Source organism: Halichoerus grypus, chromosome 2, assembly GCF_964656455.1.
Source record: "Halichoerus grypus chromosome 2, mHalGry1.hap1.1, whole genome shotgun sequence".
In the NCBI taxonomy this organism is placed as follows: Eukaryota; Metazoa; Chordata; class Mammalia; order Carnivora; family Phocidae; genus Halichoerus; species Halichoerus grypus.
This window is the reverse complement of record NC_135713.1, coordinates 91,476,705-91,498,410: the sequence shown is the minus strand read 5'-3', so window position 1 is coordinate 91,498,410 and position 21,706 is coordinate 91,476,705. Positions and strand designations below refer to the sequence as shown.

At 39.5% G+C, this 21,706-nt stretch overlaps 1 protein-coding gene across 1 annotated transcript in view; it reads right to left on the bottom strand.

Annotated features, from left to right (window-relative positions):
* ACOT12 (acyl-CoA thioesterase 12) overlaps positions 1 to 18,793 on the bottom strand; it is a 43,757-nt gene extending 24,964 nt beyond the window's left edge. The window contains exons 1-4 of the mRNA XM_078067134.1: positions 18,554 to 18,793; positions 11,625 to 11,694; positions 6,107 to 6,171; positions 3,856 to 3,953 (exon numbers count right to left, since the gene is read on the bottom strand). Coding sequence (XP_077923260.1) covers positions 3,856 to 3,953; positions 6,107 to 6,171; positions 11,625 to 11,694; positions 18,554 to 18,680 — 360 coding nt within the window. The 5' untranslated portion in view covers positions 18,681 to 18,793. The remainder of the gene's footprint in view (positions 1 to 3,855; positions 3,954 to 6,106; positions 6,172 to 11,624; positions 11,695 to 18,553) is intronic.
* Between the last annotated feature and the right edge of the window lie 2,913 nt (positions 18,794 to 21,706).

Sequence of the window (21,706 nt, the reverse complement as noted above, 5' to 3'; positions counted from 1 at the left end):
ACAGAATACAAAATCAATGTACAGAAATCTGTTCCATTCCTATACACTAATAATGAAGCAGCAGAGAATGAAATTAAGAAAATAATCCTATTTACAAATGCACTAAAAACAATAAAATATCTGTGAATAAACCTGACCAAAGACATGAAAGATCTGTACTCTGAAAACTATAAAACACTGATAAAAGAAATTCAAGACAATACAAAGAAATGGAAAGACATTCCATGCTCATGGGTTGGAAGAACAAATATTGTTAAAATGTCAATACACCCAAAGCAATCTACATATTTAATGCAATCCCTATCAAAATACCAACAGCATTTTTCACAGAGCTAGAACAAATAATCCTTAAATTTATATGGAACCACAAAAGACCTCGAATAGCCAAAACAATCTTGAAAAAGAAAAACAAGGGGCACCTGGGTGGCTCAGTCGTTAAGCATCTGCCTTCAGCTCAGGTAATGATCCCAGGGTCCTGGGATTGAGCCCCACATTGGGCTCCCTGCTCAGCGGGAAGCCTGCTCCTCCCTCTCCCACTCTCCTGCTTGTGTTCCCTCTCTAGCTGTCTCTCTCTCTGTGTCAAATAAATAAATAAAAAACAAAAACAAAAACAAAACTTGAGGTGTCACAATTCTAGTTGGCAAGTTATATTACAAAGTGCTAGTAATTAAAACAGTATGGTACTGGCAAAAATAGACACATAGATCAATGGAATAGAACAGGAAACCCAGATATAAACCCACAATTACATGGTCAATTAATCTTTGACAAAGGAGGAATGAATATACAATAAGAAAAAGACAGTCTCTGCAACAAACGGTGGGAAAATTGGACAGTCACATGCAAAAAAATGAAATTGGACCCCTTTCTTTCACCATACAAAAAAATAAACTCAAAATGGGTTAAAGACCTAAATGTGAGACCCGAAACCATAAAAATCCTTGAAGAAAGCACAGGCAGTAATTCCTCTGACATTGGCTATAGCAACATTTTTCTAGATATGTCTCCTGAGGCAAGGAAAATAAAAATAAAAATAAACTATTGGGAATAAAACAAAATAAAAAGTTTCTGCGGAGCAAAGAAAATAATTGACAAAACTACTGAATGGGAGAAGATATTTGCAAATGACATATCTGATACAGGGTTAGTATCCAAAATATAGGAAGAACTGATACAACTCAACACCCAAAAACCAAATAATCCAATTTAAAAATGGACAGAAGACATGAACAGACATTGCTCCAGAGAAGACATCCAGATGGACAACAAACACATGAAAAGATGCTCAACATCACTAGCTATCAGAGAAATACAAATCAAAACTACAATGAGGTATCACCTCACACCTGTCAGAATGGCTAAAATTCAACACCACAAGAAACAACAGGTGTTGGTGAGGACGTGGAGAAAGGGGAACCCTCTTGCACTGTTGGTGGGAATGAAAACTGATGCAGCCGCTCTGGAGAACAGTATGGAGGTTCCTCAGAAAGTTAAAGATAGAACTACCCTATGATCCAGTAATAGCACTACGGGGTATGTATCCCCAAAATACAAAAACACTAATTCAGAGGGATACATGTACCCCTTTGTTTATAACAGTATTATTTACAATATCCAAACTATGGAAGCAGCCCAGGTGTCCACTGATAGATGAATGGGTAAAGAAGATGTGGATGTGGTATATACATATACAATGGAATATTGCCATTGAAGAATGAAATCTTGCCATTTGCTATTACAAGGATGAAGCAGAGAGTATAATGCTAAGCGAAACAAGTCAGAGAAAGACAAATACCATATGATCTCACTCATATGTGGACTTTAAGAAACAAAAACAAATGAGAAAGGAAAAAAAAGAGAGAGACAAACCAAGAAACACTCTTAAATATGAATAACAAACTAATGGTTACCAGAGGGGAGGTGGGTAGGGGGATGGGTGAAATAGGGGATAGGGATTAAAGAGAGCACTTATCATGATGAGAAAATAAAATAAAATAATAAAAAAAAAAAAAAGGAAAAAGACCCTGAGAACTATGCCTGGAAGCCTTGACCTTCTTTGATGTTTGCCTGTGCTTTCTTTCTCCTGCTATACCATTTCTTTTAGTTTTAGTGAAGCCCTGCACGAGCATCCCCTACGGAGTTTTGTGAGTCCTTCGATGATCCAGTCTGTGCAACTGATGAACTAAGCCTAGTCACTGCCCATCTCATCCTGGAATAAACTCACTTTGGACAGAGATGCACATAGGCCTGCAGTTTTAGACCAAACCTCTGATTTTTCATGGCTTTCTTAGTGATGCGCCACTGAACAAGAATGGTCCTAGCTGGAAAGTCTGGGAAAAGTGCTTTACGTAAAGGTTACCTGAGCCAACCTATTATGGCAGCACCGCAAGGCACCAACCTTCCAGAACCACTTTCAGAAAACAGTTCTTCAGGCTCAGCAGAGGCTGAACTGAAGTGTGACTATTATATTCTTAACCCATGAGTCCCTGAGGTCAGAATGAGAACATGGAACAGGACGGTGATGCAGACTCTTTTCGGTCACTTGCACTCACCCCCATATTCTCTCATTCTCAAGTGTTTGGAGATTTGGGGGCAACCCAGAAAAACAGAATGGTTTGCAAGACCTATCTCAATGTCTTCGATTTTAATGAACATAGGATACCTGGAATGCTTTGTCAAAGTACAGATTCCAAGTTCCTATACTAGTGATTCTCATTCGGTAGGTCTGAGACACAGCCCAGAAAGCTGCATTTCATTTTATTTTATTTTATTTTCAGAAAGCTGCATTTTAAATAATAGCTGATATGAACTTCAGTTTGAAAAAGCAGGCCCTTGGGCGATGTGAATATGTCTTGTGGTGTGTCTAATATTGGACAGGGACTGGGAGAAGTGTCCTGGTGCACGAAAGTCTGCAGGGACACCTACCACCCAGCCATCAGGGCAGGCTAATTCAGACCCACCCATCTCTTTGCCTCCTGGCCCAACTGAGGAGTAGCTTGTGAGTGCTGTTCTGCTGTCCCCTCTGTTGGGTACACAGAAAACATGGCTTTGTCCCGGCTCTAAAGTTGGAGGCAGTCTGAGGAAGAACGCTTTTGTAGAGTGAGTACTCCTTGTCGCTTCAAAGTGGAACTAGGAGAAACCACTGTGCCCACCTCTGGAGTGATCCTTGCAATGAAAGATTTAAATTCTAAATTAGATTATGACATTTAAAAACACTTAGACTAAATGTGAACCCTCTCCTAGGTACCCTGACCCTGAAAAGGAAAGCCAAGAAACGATAATAAGTAAACCCCCGGCAGACTAGAGACAAGCTGCTCTTGGCCAATGGTCATGCAAGCCCCCTGGGCACACACATCAGAACAACATATTTATTTTAAGGCTGTTTTAACTTCATATGCCTTGAAGCTTATTTCTAAACTTCACTAGTTCAGCCTCTTTGACATTCTTCCATCAGGTATAAACAAATGACTGGACCATAACATGCAACTGCTTACTAAGTTGCTCTTGCTTTAAAGAAAAAAAAATTTATTTTAACTCAATTTTGAGTTATATAACCACAAAAGAAAAGAACAAAACCAGTAAAAACTATTTTTGAGAAACCGATAGACCCTTCAGATCATTTAAAACAGTATTTTTTTCCATTTTCACCAACTGGCAACATCTCCCTTTCTCTAAGGTACATAACGCTGTATTACCACACAATGACAACTTTTACAGAAACAGGGGTGGATAACAAATCCTGGGAAAGCATATGTCACAGTAAGAAGAAAAGTCTTTTTTTCCATAATAATTCTGATGCCATCGTAACACGTCCCTGAATAACATGCTAGGTACTCCTTCACACAGAAAATTTACCTTTTCTTCTCCAACTGGTTTGGCTACAAATGTAGAGAAAGCCACACTAACAAGTTTCTCAATACCAGTGAACATGTCCTGTACTCCTTGATGCTGATCTAAAATGAAAAGAAAAATAAATCAGTAAACTTCCAGCCATCCAGATAACACACGAGATTGCAGCAATCAAGATTCAGTGATGTACTTCATCATTCTTTTGTTTTTGAATAAAATCAGCATTTTATTATTTTTATTTATTTATTTTTAAGATTTTACTTATTTGACAGAGAGAGAGACAGCAAGAGAGGGAACACAAGCAAGGGGAGTGGGAGAGGGAGAAGCAGGCTCTCCACTGAGCAGGGAGCCCGATGTGGGCTCGATCCCAGCACCCTGAGATCGTGACCTGAGCCGAAGGCAGATGCTTAATGACTGAGTCACCCAGGGGCCCCTAAAATCAGCATTTTAATTTCTTTTTAAGCAACATTGTTTGTTCAGTGATGTTCCATAAAATTAAAAAATAACTTTTTTCTGGTTATAGAAAAATACATATTTACCATGGAAAGTTTGGTAAATATAAAAATAGATATAAATGGAACCTGATTATTCAGAGCAAATATTATTAGTAATTCTGCCACCCAGACTAATAATTACTAATGTTTAGGTAAATTTTTTTCCAGTTTTACGTGTGTGTTATGTAAAGACACACACAAAGTTATCATACTGTATTTATAGTTTTATATTATAATTTTAAAAACTGGCATTATTTGACAAGCATTTTCTAATCCCATTGTTACTAAATATGCTTTTGAAAACAAGATATTCATGAATGCCTTGTTGATCATTAGAGAGATGTACCACAACTCTTTAAAATCTTTAGTCTCTCAGTTTTATAACGAAATTAATGTGGACAAAATGGCATCGTGTTATCTACAGCTTTTTCCTTTGGAAATTTTAGCTTATCTCAGGGAATAGAAGGAAAAGGAGAAAGGAAAGGGAGCTGTTATCCATGTTTGGGCTGAATATAAAGAAGAGCACTAGCCCTCAGGAGAGAGGCCAAGCCCAGTGGCTACTGTGTGGCAAAGGTCAGGAGCCCACAGCTGAGAGAGCATCATCACAACTGCTGCTGAGAGATCTGGTTTTTAACACAAACATTTCTCTTGTGATTGCAGTGTTCTGTATTCTGTTCATATGGATACTGGGGTAAAGCCATCACCATACGTGTGGTTATTGCCAAACAGTTTTATTGAATCAGAATATGGGTTGAATTGTGTCCCCCACCAAATCCAGTACGTTACAATGTGACCTGACTTTGGAAATGGGGTGGTTCAGATGTAATTGGTTAAGATGAGCTCACACCAGAGTAGGGTGCGCTCCTAATCCAATGTGCCTGATGTCTTTCTAAAAAGGGGGAATTTGGACACAGACACACACACTGTAAGAACACCACATGAAGATGAAGGCAGAGATGGGGGTGATGCAGAAGCCAAGGACATCAAAGACTGCCAGCAAATCACCAGACGCCAGAAGAGAGCATTGGGGCACATTCTCTTGCATAGTCCTCAGAAAGAGTCAACCTTACTGACACCTTGGTTTAGGACTTCTGGCTTCTAGAGCTGTGACACAATACATTTCTGTTGGTTAAGCCACCTAGTCTGCAGGACTCTGTTACGGTAGCCCTAACAAACAAATGTAAGTCCCATCCTGTCTTTTGTGTCCAGAGATCAAAGGGACTGGTACTAACCAACCTAGAAGTTGCAATATAGGATCCAGTAACTCCTTTCCTGCTAGTTTCACCTGGACAGTGATTTCAAAAGCCTCTGAAAATGTTGCTTTCACAACTATGGTAAAGAAAATAAAACCAAGTGGATGTAGAAGAAAGGAGGACGTCTTCTCCCTTCAGTTACTCTGCCTTGCAAAAACTAGCTAATGATGGGGCTAGTTTCCAGTAGAAGGTGAAGAGATAGAGAACAAGTAGAGTCAGAATAATTAGGAAATAAAACCCATACTTTGCAAAGAACCAAGAGAGTGCCCTTCTCCCTTGTATGTTTACTTTCTGTGTATCCTTCTCTGTGAAAATAGTGCATTGCATCACATTTCATTTTAGTAGCAGAGTTGACTGGGAAACACAAGGCCCTTATTATTTACCTGTGAGCCTGACCACAGATTCCAGGGCCTTGTGAAATTCAGAATCTCATGAGCTCCAAATTATTCCAGAACTCCTCTTCTGCCCTCTGAAGAGATGGGCACCAATAGTCAGAAGAAAAGGGGTCACTTACCTCCATGCTTGTGCTGAATGCTCTGGTAACTTTTGCTTTGATGGTTATAACTTGTCCAATTCTAGTTAAAAAGAGAGGGAGGGACTTTAGTAATCCTAGCACATCTCATTTCAGACTTAAAGATTCACTTAAATGCACATGCCATGGAGCAGCCCCGTGTATCATGCTGATAATGTTCATACATGAAACCTCGGGTTAATGATAACAGAAAAAGACAGCTGTAAAAACAGATGCCAAGCACTGTAAGCCACATGTAGGTTAGCTGACTTCTATTCAAACAGAAAAGGGCCTTTGCAAAGATGGTGTGCAAAATGACTTCCAAAATCTGCAACAGATACTTTGATTATATCACAGCTGTTTCCTTAAGAGAAGATAAAACAAACACACAAGCCAACCCATAGAACTGACATTTATTTTTAAATGTCTGTTCACAAATAAATGGATACAAACCAGCGAGCGAGCAAACTGATAAACTTCACCAGGTTTACATGGACTCTCAGGACGGCTGGAGGACCCATTCACTCTCCACGATTACAGGAATCCTGGTCATACAATCTGAAATTGTTCCAGACCTTTTGTGTTCAGGACCCCCAGTCACCTTCTGTCCCTTTACTTTACCTTAAGGGTCTACCCAATGTAAGCCTCCTCAATTTTTCTCCCTTACTTTCAAGTTAAACTATACTCCCTTTTCTTCGCCTTACTCTTCTGTTTCGGAGGAAGAAGACAGGTCTCTTCCAGACCTCTTTCTGTACCTGTGCCCTTGACCCACCTCCTCATTACCTTTCTTCCCTACTGAGGCCTGCTTAGCTCTTTCCTCTTTTGTACCCTCAATCTCTGCCCCTTCCCTGACTTCTTATCAGTCTATGAAAATGCTCAAGACTTCTTCTTTCTAAAGATCTTTCTCTCAAGCCTATTCTTTCTTAAAATTTTTTCTCTTCTCCTCCATATTCAAACTCCCTAAAATATTCCTTTTTTTTTTTTCTAACTCATGCATTTAGGAAATGTTTACTGAGTTACAACTAGTCCTGGCATTAAGCTAAGACCTCAGGAATACAGTGCTGAACAAGGTAAGGTTGCTAACTGCAAGGGAACCAGTCTTCACTTGGGACACCAGTCTGTAGACAGATGAAGGGCAATGCTATGAAATTTTTCAAGAAAGAAAGGATTGAGTATTACAAAAGCACCTCTAAGAAGAGGCTAATTCAGAAAGTTGGGAAAGGAGTCACAGAAGAGGTGACATTGAGATGGCTCTTCAAAGATGAGGATTTTGCCAGGGGCCAAAGTTTGAGGGCTTCATTTCCCATTCACTTCTCAACCTCTCAAATATGGCTATTGCCTCCACATCTCACTTCTGATCCCTTCACAGTCACTTCCTAACAGCTAAATCCAACATCTCACCTCATTTAATGTCTTTCTTCAGGAGGCTTTCACTTCCCTTGGATTCTAAAACAGCATCCTCTCTTCTATCTCAGTTTCCTTCACTGATTTTTGTTCCTTAATCCATCCCTTCAGTGTAGACATCGCCTTAATTTCTGTCCTTTGTCCTATTCTCTTCTCACTTCACCCTCTTCCTAGAAGACCTTGTTCTTGTCCATGATCCTGTCATCTTTATAGAAATGATTACAAACCTACATTTTAACCTGGACCTCATTCTTGAAACTCAGAGCCATATTTCCAAATTTCTCTCAACAGATTCAACTAATAGTCATAGAGGCTCTACTAGGCTCAGTGTTAGCTACCTTCACACACATCACCCAGTTTATCTTAATCTCCACATCCAGCACATGTAAACCCAAATCAATTTTCTTTCTTCCTTGTAAACTTCCTAGCTCTGTTTGGTAAAGTTTCTAGGAGAGACTCACAGTAATCCTGCCAGGCAGTTAGAGTACCTCTTCAAAACTATAGTAGTACTTTGTACTCATCAACTATAAAAATCTTATGCCTCTCTGTCAGTCAGACCTGAGCGGGGGGAAAGCACAGGCCACTTTGTCTCTTCTCTGAACCGTGTCCTGCCTTTAGAAGTAGGGGAATTCCAGGGGCACCTGGGTGGCTCAGTCTGTTGAGTGTCTGACTCTTGGTTTCAGCTCAGGTCATGATCTCAGGGTCGTGGGGTCGAACCCTGTGTCGAGCCCCATGTTGAGCCCCATATTGAGCCCCACACTCAGTGGGGAGTCTGCTTGGGATTTTCTCTCTCCCTCTCCCTCTGCCCCTCCCCCGTGTGTGTTCACGGACACTCTCTCTCTAAATAAATAAATCTTTTTTAAAAAATAAAAATAAATAAGAGCAGGGGAATTCCAAAGAACCTGGTTGTCCATCAAACCAGACTCTCAACACTGAATGTCAAATGAGTGGAACGACCAGAATTTCAACTAAATAAAACCTGCTTCATAGCATGGCATTCAAGGTCTTCTGTTACGTGGCCCCAGTCTACAGCTGGGGCATCACCTCTTTGCAGATCAGGCTCTTCCTGAGCACTTCCTGCTCCTTCTTACACTCGTGCTTAGATTTGTACACATGCCTCATTAGGTGAAGTCCTTTTCCTATTCACCAGATGAAAATCTATACCTCATTTGAGGCACACATTAAATGCTATCACTCTCATTGATTCTCCAGTCAAAATGTGCACCTTTTAAACTACCCCACAGAATGGAGTTTATCTTTCACCCTAGGCTTGCATCCTATCATGCTTTCTATTCTGATGATTATGTATTTGTCTGACTCTCACCAGACTCAGTGACCGCTACACTCGAAAATTGTGCCATAATCATTCATATATCCTACTGAGTCCAGAGCAGTACTTTTTGTATTGGCAATAAGTATTTGAGAATTTAAACAATATCCAATGTGGTTTATAACCAAATTATATGGCTTTCTACATGTAGCTTTCAATTTTCTCTTTTTGTGGTTCAGGTCCCATGTAAAAAATACAAGCAGGTCCCTTTCCATGATGTTAGTGGCCACAAATCCTTTCTGATAACACAAACACAAAATGGTGCAAAATGGAGCAAAATGGCAACCCACATTTCACTGATGAGGTTACTAGTTAAGTCTAATTTACAGAATTTAAGTTTGAAAACTATATAATAGATATTTTATTACAACACACTGTTGCCACTCCTAAATTTAATAATGGTGCTTCTATGTAGTCCTAAATAAGTTTGGATTTGTAGTAATTTGTAATTTTGCTGAGATACAAACACATGTCAATTTTTTTCTACTTAAGGGAAAATCACATAGCTAGTATGCGAGCTTAGTCCTTGGACCTTTATCTGCATCCACAAGACTCTAGAATGTCCAGAGCTCTTTCCGTGACACTCCAGCTGCCTAGGAGAACCACCATTGGGAAGTGTTCAGTAAAAGTTGCTGGTCACAAACACAGAAGCAGTGGGTCCGGGAAAGCACTGGATTAAGGGTAAGAAGATCCAGGCTCAAAGCACCCTCTGTCCCCCGGTTTGCTCAGGGCATTAGGCCTCAGTTTCTCATGGATACAAAGAGAAGGCTGGGCTGAGCTATAAAGGTCTTACCATGTCTGTGATTCTAATTCCTGCCAAAAATTTCTTCTGTGTCAGTTTTGAAGTAATTTCTTCACGCATGTGGTTTTATTTAACTTAATTTTGTTTGTATCTAAATAAATAAATGTCAAATAGATAAATGTGAACAGTAAGGCTGGAGAAACAGACTGAGCATCTCACTGGACAGACTACTTCGGGCTTGAAAACCATGGCAACTACCTCCATGGTCTTTGAGAACCATCCAAGACCAGAAACAGATGACCTTCTCTTTTCCTTTTCCTTGTTAAGTTATGTTCATGTCTTCAAGGATCAAGATATCCAGGGAAAAACAAAAACAAAAAATGGAGATACAAACATAAAATCAAAGAAATTAAGTAAAACCATATAATCCCATTTATTACAGGTATTAGAATAAACCCTTTAAAAAACAAATAATTCTTAATTCTGTCCCCCGAAAAAAACCTAGAAATAATGACCAACCCTTTATAAATGAGTACATTTTCTGCCCACATTGTGATCTCTACTTACTATTTCTTTTGAAGAAATTTGTGACTAAGTTTTTGTAAGGAAATAAAAAAGATGAGTCCACTTTGTCATACCAGAAAGCAAAGGAGTTATTAAAGGCTTCTAACTTTGCGGTTATGACCAAAGAACTTAGGAACCAAATTGAAGAATCTCCCACTGCTCAAAGATGAGGCAGTTTGAGCACCCATAAGAATAACCACATCCAAATTGAAATGTATCAAATATGCTAAAGTCCACAGGCTTATAATGACACTAAATAAAGGAAAAGAATTAAGCCTGTCTTTCCTGGACAAACTTTACCTAAGGGTAACCAAGTAATTAATGAGATAAAGAGTCTCTCTATACAAATAATTCAAGAAAATAAATGAAGAAGAAATGATAGGATTGGCATATCACTATTTTACCAATATCTAATGAAATAATGCTCTAGGTAGTGATCATCAGACATTACGTGCTCTTGATAAGAACTAGCTTTACCAAAATATCAAAATTTCATCAAATCAATTTTTAGATGTTGCTATCATTTTACAAGAAATACAAAGAATGGGTGAACTTCTAAAACGGGATACAATGAGCAAATACAAAATGTCGTAAACTCTATAAGACAAATGACCAGGTTTCTTTAATAAATAAACTAAGAGAAAAGAAAGGAGAGAAAATTATATGTTAAAAGACTTATCAACCATATTGAATCCTGATTCAAGAAACCAATTGTTTAATTAAAAATATACATTTTTTGAGACCATTGGGAATAACGATTTGTTAATAGTGTTGTGACTATGTTATTATGTTTTCTAAAAGAGCCCTTATCATATAGAAATATATAATGAAATATTCACAGACGATGCCTGAGATTTCCTTCGAAATAATCCAGGTGTGTGGGGGAGTATGGACAGGTGCTGATAAAACAAGAGCGTCCATCAGTTGATCACTGTTGTAGTTAGGTGACAGTCCTTGGGGATATACTATACTAATCTCTCTACTTTTGTGTATGTTTGAAATCTTCGTTGATCTTGAAATTTTCTACAATAAGAGATGGTAAAGCACATACACACTCCCACACATAATATGTTTTTCATAATTTAACATCTGTAGTCAGATGAATTAATGTTTACCCAACAACCTAATGATGAAATTCATCATCATAGACCTACTTGTTTTCATTAATTATTCTTCTAGTAGAGGAAGAAGCCATTAAGAAGCAGCTTTTAGAAATCCTGCTCTGTCTCTACCAAAATGCATCTATTCTGAGAGCTGTGTCTCACAAAATCAGGATTATGAATTTACACTTAAAAGTCTTTACTAAAAGTACATCCTGCAATTACTATTTTACTGATTTACATGAGGTCAATCGTTATTTACTTTATTAACAAATTGGATCACTGAGTCCAAATAAATAAGCAAAGGTGCCACAAATCTATGTTGTAAATGAGGCAATAAGCCCAGGAGAAAGGTGTGGTAGAGCGATGCCACTTACCTAGCTGTCTCCTCAAATTGTATGTCATCCACTGAGGCTGTAACACAGGAAACCCCAGCATGTTTTTCAGCTTCAAAAAACAGGTAAAAATGTGCTACATTAATAGTTATGTCTAAATCTTTCAGCATAAGGAAAAGAAATAAAAAATTAAATGGACTTATTCTAGTAACTCATCCTCTGGTTCAGTAAAGTACCACCTTGCCCACACTTGTCGATGATCTGGATCAGTAACAGTTCTTTCGTTCTGTAAGTTGTATTTCTACTGCATGGAAATTACTGTACTTTCTTCTAAGTTTTAACTTACACTGTCTTTGATTTGAAATTCAATACCTAGTATACCTAGTTATTGAAATAGCAATTTTAGTAAGTTGGTGCCAACTTTAAATATTTTGTCAGATACTACCCTCCTTTTGATTTAAAAACAATGCATTAAAGCTGTATCCATTATCCCACATAATCAGAAGCTACATATATTTAGACCAGTTAACATGTATAAACATTGAACAGTATGGAGACCCTGAGATCATACCCCAAATCAGAGAGCAACTTCTCTGGGTATCAGAGAAATACTCAGCACATACGAGGTATTTAGTCAATACTTATTGTTCATTATTACCAAATTCAGTATGCATTAATTATGTTGGAGAGGAGAGTATTAAAATAGTGTGGAAAGAGATTAAGGAAGAACCCTAGCTATTTCCATATTACATTTAATTGGTTGAGGGTTTTTTTAATTATTGATTTTGTTTTATATAAAAATATCAGAACTTATTCTCTTTAGGAAAAATGTGGACATGTGCTTCTGCCAGAATCTGATTTTGATGAACAGTCAGTTAAAATCGAAATAGATTGCACTGGCTTTTTAGGAAATTTTAACCCCATTTTAATTTTGGAGACATCGCTCCTGCTGCCACATTATGGAAGAGATTGAATTACACTGACGTTGTCTTCTTTGTGTGGAAACTTTAACTGCAATAATAATTGACAGTGCAAGGTAAAGAGAGGTGAGAAAATACTCCAGAGAGCAGGTATTTAGGACACTCTTCCCTATAATCTCATTTGTAGGAAATTGGACATTTTGGTTTTACCAATTGGAAATAATTAACTGTTCTTCCATACATGCACATAATATAAACTGAGTTAGCAGAAAGGTAATCATAGGGGCACTGTGTGTGTGAGTAACGGAGAGGGGACGACTGGCTTCCCAGCTATTAAGTTCAGTGAGAGGAAGGGAATGTAAAAGGACCAGACTCTAGAAATACTCAAGTTGGGTTCAACTGAATTCAGTGTATCAAACACCTATTAAATTTCTACTGATTTCCAGACACTGAGCTAAGTCAGTCCTACCTCTTACCAAGTGTACTCGGTGGCAATTAGAAAGCTAGCCATAGTCGGTGCCCTTTTAGAGCTTAAGATTTCCAGAGAACTACTGGATCCTTGCAAATACATGCTATAAAACATTGACTAAGGAGTACCTAATACACATTCATTCCACTTACCTGACATGAAGGAACCGGATGTGGAGTTTATTAAACTATTCTTGTTAATAAAGTGTTACCATGTGTGGCAACATAAGTGACCAATTTTGAATGATTTAAATGATAACTAAAGTGCTAAAGCACACTCTGTGATGAGTGTGGAGCCCTCCACACTCATTTAGCCCCAAGGCTAAATTTTTATTTTATATATCAAGCATCTATTTTATATATATGTAAATATATATAATTTATGTCACATATATATAGCACTATATATAATTTATATGTCATATATATAATTTATATGTCATATATATAATATATAGCACTATACTAGATTGGGATCATGAACAAACATTATTATAATAGTAGTTACCATTTATTAAACACTTATTATTGACCAGGCACTGAGCTAAGTATTTATGCATGTCAATTACATGAGGTTGGTACAACTATTAGTTTAATTTTACAAATGAGGAAATTTAGGTTTAGAACGATGGACTCCATCGTTCTAAATAGTGATTTTGACTACAGAAGCAATAGGAACTCTCAGAAAAGAGCAGTCAAGGAACACTCTTTAGAGAAGTGCTTAGCTAAATATGGGCTTCAGAGGCTCAATCGCCATGGTTTAGACTATAGACTTTTAAGGGTCATTAAATTAAAAAGAAAAAACAAAAATATGGGGACCCAACATAGGACCACAATTTGTACATGTGATTCTATGTGATTGTTTTATTTTCTTTACAATTGTGTCATGTATGAATTTAAAAGACCAGCTTGCTCTGATTCTTGATTTTGATTGTCTTTCATACAGTACACCAATAAAAGTGGAGAAACTCTAAAGCTATTACTGATTTCCTTGAGAAACTGAGAGAGGCTGGGAATAGTAGCAGACTAGCTAAGTGACTGTAATCCAGATATGAGATGATGATTGTTTAAAATGGTGGTATCTCCATTCATTCATTCCTTTAAATAATGTTGAATGAATTACCTGTGATATGCTAGCCTCTATGTAAGGGGCTGACAATATAAAGCAGCCATGATCTCTGTTCTCACAGAGTCTAGTGGAGAAGCCAGGGATTAATAAAATGAATAAGTAATAACAAAATGAATTAAGCGCTCTGAAGAAAATGTGATTGGATGGGAACCATAACTGAGAAACCAGACCTAGGTGGGATGTCAGGGAAGATTTCCATGTGGAGGGGATGCTTCAGCAGAGATCTGAAGGATGATTAAGACTAAAATACATGTGTTGGGGAGGAAAAACAGAGAAAAGGTGAGCAAAATGAGCAGAGGGAAACAACAATTACAAAGATCCTGATCAAAGTCTTTGAGGATAAAATGCAGAAAGCAAGAGGGGTGCCTGGGTGGCTCAGTTGGTTAAGCGTCTGACTCTTGATTTCAACTCAGGTCATGATCTTGGGCTCCACACTCATCACAGAGTCTGCTTGAGATTCTCTCTTTCCCTCTCCCTCTGTCCCTCTCCCCACTTGAGTGTGCACACACACACACTCTCTCTAATAAATAATAAAATCTTTGGGAAAAAATGCAGAAAGCAAGGAGAGCTGGTAAGGCTGAAGGGTTGGCTGAGAATGGACTATGCACAGGGCCTTGAATTTCTTGGTTAACAGTTTTATAATTATTATTAAAGATATTGTTCCACTGTCTTGCTATGATCTTCTTCAATCTGTAAATGTATGTCTTTCATCACATGTGGGAAAATTTCAGCTACTATTTCTTTAAATATTTGTTTTATGCTTCATGCTTTTTCTCATCTCTTTTGGGGCTCCAATGAAAGTATGTTACACCTTTGGAAGTATTTTTTCAAATCTCTGTTCATTTTTGAACTTCATCTTTTCCCTTTTCTTCAGACTATATAATTTCTATTGTCCATTTTTACGTTTACTCACTCTTTGTCTCCTCCAGTCTGCTGTTAAGCCTAAGCAGTGAATTTTTTTTATTTCAGATACTGTAATTTTCAGTTCGGGAATTTCCACTTGGTTCTTTTTTTGTGTTTCTATTTCTCTGCTGAAACTTACTATCTTTTCATTCTTTATGATCATAGTTTTTATTACATCCTCAAGCATAGTTATAATAGCTGCTACAGAATCCCAGAAGCTTAATTCTAGCACATGGGTCATGTAGGGATTGATCTCCATTATCTTTTCATTTAAGAATGCATCATATTTCCCTGTTTCTTTGTATATCAAGTAATTTCGGACTGTATCGTAGCCATTATGAGTGATACACTGTAGAAATTGTGGATTCTTAACATGTTCCTCTGAAGAGTACTATTTTGTTTTGTTTTTTTTCAAATAAGCAGTTAACTAAGCTCAAACTATAAAACTCTTGTCTCCCTAGAGGTTGGGATAGCCCTTTTCAGTTCTTTTGGCATTACCTAGGAAGGTTGGAGTTTCTCCCATGCATACATGATTCAAGGTTCACCAGAGATTTGAGCAAAAAACATAGATTTTAGGGCACTGCCTCTCTGGTTCACTCCTTTCTTGAATTCTCCTCCTCACATTTCAGTAGCTGTGTTTTCCCCAAATCCTCTGGCACTTCAAATAAGCAAGTCTGTGGGTTTTCCATCAGAAATTTAGTTGGCAACAGAATGGAGTCTTTCTTCAGGCTTAAAGTCATTAAAAAATAAACAAAATGAAACAGAGAAAGTTAGCTAGTACCACTCTCTTCTTCTAAGTGTTGACTTCCAAATGTTCTAAATCAGCTTTTGTTCACTTGTCAGTTGCCGTAAGTAGCTTTTATTTAATGTTTTTTCCAGAGTTTATAGTTGTTATCTCTGTGACTTTTTGTTTTTTGATATGAGATACTAACCATGCTAGATACTTAAAGCCCTTGATAAGGAAGACAATGGGGGAAGATAAACAACCTATGATATGATCAGATTAGCACCTTCAAAAAATACTTCAGATGCAGGGTGGAGAAGAGACCAGAATGAATGGAGAAGATCAGTTTAGAAACCACTGTGGAAGTTCACATGAAGGATGATGGTAGCTTGGCCTAGGTGGTGGCAATGGAAGCATAGCAAAGTGGGTGGGTTTGAGTGATTCCTTTAAGGTAACATTGACAGGACCTAGTTCATGGGTTGAATATGTAGAGGGCGAAGCAAGGTAGAAAGAGGCATCAAGAATGGATGACCCCTAGATTTCTGATTTGCCCAACTGGATGGCTTGCATGCCATTCCTGAGAGAGTGAACCCTGGAAAAGATTCAGAAGTGAAACAGAGGGAAATGTGAGTTTGTGATATTTCAAAATAAGAAACGGATATGGAGGGTGGAGGACGCCTCAGATACGGCTGCAATCCTCTAGGCTTAAGGAACCAGAAAAATGGGGCTACTGAAAGAAATGAGGTTTAATGCCAAAATGATAGTGAACATATTAAATCTTTTTTTAAATATTAAGAAGATATTTTGGAATCTAGCAGTGCCTGGGAGTCACGGCTGTGCCTTGGGGGCTATGACTATATGATCATTATTTATCATAGTAAGTGGCTCTAAAGAAGTGCTGGTCAATAAGGAACTCTGGCTGGGAAAATGCCAGGAAAAGCAGGTTTTGTATTATCCTTATTATATAAAGTAAAGCACTATGGTGCAACATTTCTCTGCCACAGATTCTGTTAGACCTTCACTAAATAAAGTCCCCTGCTTATGTGGTGCTTCTCACCATGGAGTGTTTAACACAGGTATCTCCATGCATCCAAACAAACTGTATCTTAAAGGTTTCTTTAATGTTGTATTGTTAGTAATCTAACTATTCATCCAGAGTAATTGGTTATCAATTGAATCAGTCTATGGTCTGAGTTTCCCAAGAAATTTTTGTGACAGTTGCAGAAGGCCAACTGTTTATCCTTTACAGGACAGAGGCACAAAGTGAGGTAACTAAAAGTCACTTCAATATTCACATAATATATTCAGTTGCCTTGGCAATAGGAATCGTTATTATTAGCAACCTCAATGATTTTTACACTTGTTTCTCTTAGATGTGAATTAATTTTATATTCATGCTTCCATTATTTATGTTATTATAATCGACCTCAAATACTGATAAAAACTGTTAAGACAGAAACCAAACAGACCTATCAACAAACAGAAAACAAACAAGCAGATTGGCATAAATACATGACTAAATTTTGTGGGCGGTTAACACACGGGGGATTAGAAACCCTATTGATGTTCAGTGAGAAAAGCAAGGTTCTGTAAATCATCTGAGCTTTACTTTTGTCCTCTGTAAAATAAGAGTCCTAAGATACATGATCTTAAGCTCCTTCCAGCTTTAGTGTTTTATCCTAACATATTTTCCTTCAAAATGTACATTTGCTGAGTCTGTTAAGTGCCATATGCAAAGCCTGACTTCATTTTAGAAATGAGATTCCAAGTTCTGGACCCATCCGTCACCGACCTACCCATCCATAAAAGCAGGAGGTTTTTATTTAGAGCTTACTAAGCACTGGAGAACTAGCTTTAGTTCACATGCTAATTACCCAGGCAAGAAATAAAGAGGTGAACAGATCAATACACAAAATAATTACAGATTGTGCTACGTGGTATGAAGGAAATAAAAAGGGCATTGTGATCAAACTGTTGAAAGGGTACAAACGTAAACAGGTGGCCAAGAAAGACTTCTCTGAGGAAAGGATATTTAAGCTGAGATATAATAACAGAAAGGGCCAAGAGAAGAGCATAATGGTAAAATGAGAAGCAGGTGCAAAGGTCCTGAGACGAGACTTAAATAAGGGTGTGGTAGCCACAGACTGAATGCAGGAGCAGGTATGAGAGGTGAGTAATCTCCTATCAAGCCAGACATTAAAGAGATGTGCAGAAATGTAAACCAATACCATGCCTCTAAGTATATTTTTCTTATTGTTGAAAATATAGTTGTTTTTTTCAATAAAACTACGTCATGGGTTTATTCTTGTTCTTTTTCAATGAATTAATTTTTAAAGATTTCGATTATAGTAAGCATCAACAAAAATAACCCGCATAAACAAAAGCTCTCGGGGTCCTCACTTATTTAATGGAGTAAAGTAGTCCTAAGACTAAAACGTTTGAGAATCACTGGTCTAGGTCATTCCAGTGTTGGATGAACTCTCTCAGTCCTTACGGTACCCAGCTGCACAGGGCTCACAACTGTAAATACGCTCTCCAGTCTTCGCTCTCCTCACTGACCCGGGGTCCAGCAACCGTGCGGGCTGAGGCTCCGAGCGTCAGTGGGTCGGCGCGCAGCCGGGTCCTCGGGATCCCCCCTTGTCCCGACCCCCCATCCCCACACCCCAGCCCGCGCGCCACTTCCCAGACACCCCCTACCACCACACGCGCTCCGGACACCCCCGCCACCCGGGCCCCCCACGTTCCGGACCCCCGCCACCCGGGCCTTCCGGCCTCCCGCGCTCCCCCGCTAGCCCCCGCAGCACCCCGCCCCGTCCCAGCCCCCTACCCGCCAGGCAGGCGGTGGCGTCGATCCACTTGAGCAGCTGCCCCGCGCTCAGCTCGCCGCGCAGGTTGGCGTGCGCGGGCTGGATGGCCTGGCTCATGCGCACCTCTCCGGGCGCAGGGCGCTCCATGGCTCGGCCCGCAGCGAAACCCCGGGGCCGAGCGCGTCGGGCCGGGTCGGGCCGCGCTGAGCCCGCCCCCGCTCCGCAGGGCACCGGCGCCGCCCGCCCCGCAGGCCCTAAAGCCGGCTCTCAGCTGGCCGCCAGGCCCCGCCAGTGCACAGGGAGGTGGGATTTGGGGTGCCAGGAATATCAGCCAAATCCGGGGCCGCCGAGGTTGGCAAAGCTGGGAACGGCTCGAGTTTCTTACCTGTGAGGGGAGGATAGCAGTACTTATGTCAGAGGACTGTGGACAGAATTAAATGAGGTAATGTACGCATTACCTTATCCGCCTGGCTAGGCGGATACAGGTGTTTGCTAAGTAAGTGAGGTTAACATCCGTCCGAAGAACCCGACAGGACTGATTAGTTAAATGCTGTACAGACAGTGTGGACTTTGGCATTAGAAGCTGGCTTCCGAGTATTTGACTACCTTCCCCCCCTGGCTGTTGACGGCCAGGTAGAGTGGGCACCTTCTCATTCTTAGGATGTTATCATAGCTCCCCAAAACCCTTTTGTTATTGATCATTTTGTTATGAAATTACCCCCACTGCCAAACACACACACACACACACACACACACACACCGTGTTCATGCTTGCAGGCACATCAGACTCACTCAACGGAGAAAGGCAATCTTTTGGTTTTAATCTAGAGCATTCAAGACTAGAAACTGTCACCTCACTATTAATGATCCCAGCAAATCCCAAGACACTCTCATCTTTACAGAAGACAAAATCTAGAGTATTAAATGAGAATTTTCATTCTCAGCTGGTAACACACAAAAGCTGTTACACTTACTAGAGGTGAAATCAGTGACTTTACAAAGCAGTTCTCATTAAGGAAATGGTGGCAGCAGAAAACCTCCAGCATGTGATACATTCCTAGTTCCTGTATTGTTAGGGCCGGCTGCACCTGGGAGAGCATTTACAGGTGAAGACATGGAAGCCGGCGGAGATGACGCAGCGCGGCAGGCATGCCGCTGACGTCATAGGAGCAGCTAAGGAAGTAGGAGCATCTGGTTTGAACTCAGGGCTCCTGACTGTCCAGAGTAGCTTACCACAAAACCTAACCGACTCCAGCAAATTGGTGATGCTTTCTCATCCTTCTGCAGCCTGCCAAACCCCAGCCTAGAGATATCAGATTGGAGAGTCTGGTCATTTTGCTTTTCCTTTTAAAGATCTTATGAAAGAGAAGAACGAATGCAACGCGGGCTTAACAACTCTTAGGATCCTTTGTGGGTAGGTTTTGGTCCCATACAAGCATAAATAAAATGCTTAGGCAAGCATTAAGTTTGGTTTTTATAAAAAGCATAAAAATGACTTCTTAAAACAAAGTAAAACTCATGCCTGCCAGACGGTCCTCATATGCAAGTATATCCTTATTTCAGTAATAGTGTTATTACTCATATCACCCCTCTTTAGAAAACGCCTCTAGAGTTCTTAATACCACTTTAGCAGATTTGATTATTGTTCAGCACATATTCATTCCATCCACTGATAACTTCATGGGAGGCACGTATTAATGTCGGGCTAGGCCACATGACTTTCTTTGGAATGGAACATGGGGAGGTAAGAGTGTATCAATTCCAAGCCTAGCCCTTCCAAGCAGCACGTGTTCTTATTCTTGGGACTACGTGACCTCTGCCATGGGAAGATGATAGGCCTGAGGAGCTTTCGCCAGCAGCATCTGGGTGCTATGCTGAATTCACCTATTGCAGAGCCACCCAGCCAACCTGCAGACTTGCAGCCGGAAGCTAAGCCACCCAGCAGGCATGCAGACTCATATATGGGACATAACTACTTGTTGTATGCCCCGTGATTTGGAGATTATATGTTACACAGCAATAACTGATGGTTACATAATAAATTTCATTTATTAATATTTTAGAAAATTTATTAAGTTACCAGAAATAAGGTTTGCATTATGTTGGTTTTCTCATTTTGGATAAAAAAATGGCGACTAAAATGGTAATATTATGTATATACTCATTAACTTGGTTTCTTGTAAATTAGAGGAATTTCAAAATATTTTAAGCATAGGTGTGAGAAGGTAGCTTTTCAGAGTGACTATCCGGAAGGGGACAGCTTATATTTGCATATGTATGTGTAGGGATGTTTGATCCAAAAGCAGACAAGGTCACAAACTCACTATTGTGTTTTCTTATGTGTATCATCTCCTATTTAGATGTCTTTGATTATGGTTTCATATCTTTTGTTGGTTTCTCACTGATTTTCGTTTTCAGCCTCTGTCTGAAACTACTGTTCTTATGTTTTTGTGAATGGTCTCTTTTTCTCCCACACAATGCAAATGTCATCTGCATGTGTGAACATTTGCTGTATCCTTTATCTGTCAAGGATTTTTGCTATTATGTTTAAAGAAAAGGCTTTCATTTTCCATTTCTGTTTAGAGACATCTTTTGAAGATGAACAGAATGTGAAGCCAGCTTGATTTTTTAAAGGTCATGCACAAGAGCAGGAAAGCAGATCGGGGGGAGTGTGGAAAGTATGATAATCACTAGAATAATGAGAACTTCTTTAGGATGTTGGAGTGGGAAGGAAACTAGACAGTCTAACCCGCTCATTCTGGAGATGAGGAAATGAAATGTTTGCTCTGGGTCACATTGCAATGTAGTGGTCAAGCTTACAGAAAACTGAGAACCAGGAGCACAAAACATAAGAAGAGAGATGGAAAAAAGTATTTCCCCCAAAGCATACCCTCCAACAAGAATTTGAGAGCAAACAGTTTATTTAGGAGGAAAGTGCAGAGAGCACTGGTAGGGGAATCAAAGTGTGGTCCCCAGACCAGCAGCATAGGCATTGACTAGGAGCTTGTTAGAAAGGTAGAATCTCAGGCCCCACCCCAGACCTGCTGAATCAGAATCTGCATTTTATTAAGCTTCCCAGGTAAGTCATAAGCACATGAAAGTTTGTGAAGAACAGCCTAAGTTACCCTCCTAGAGACACAGGAGCTGGAGTCTTTATTTTCCAGCTTCGCCCC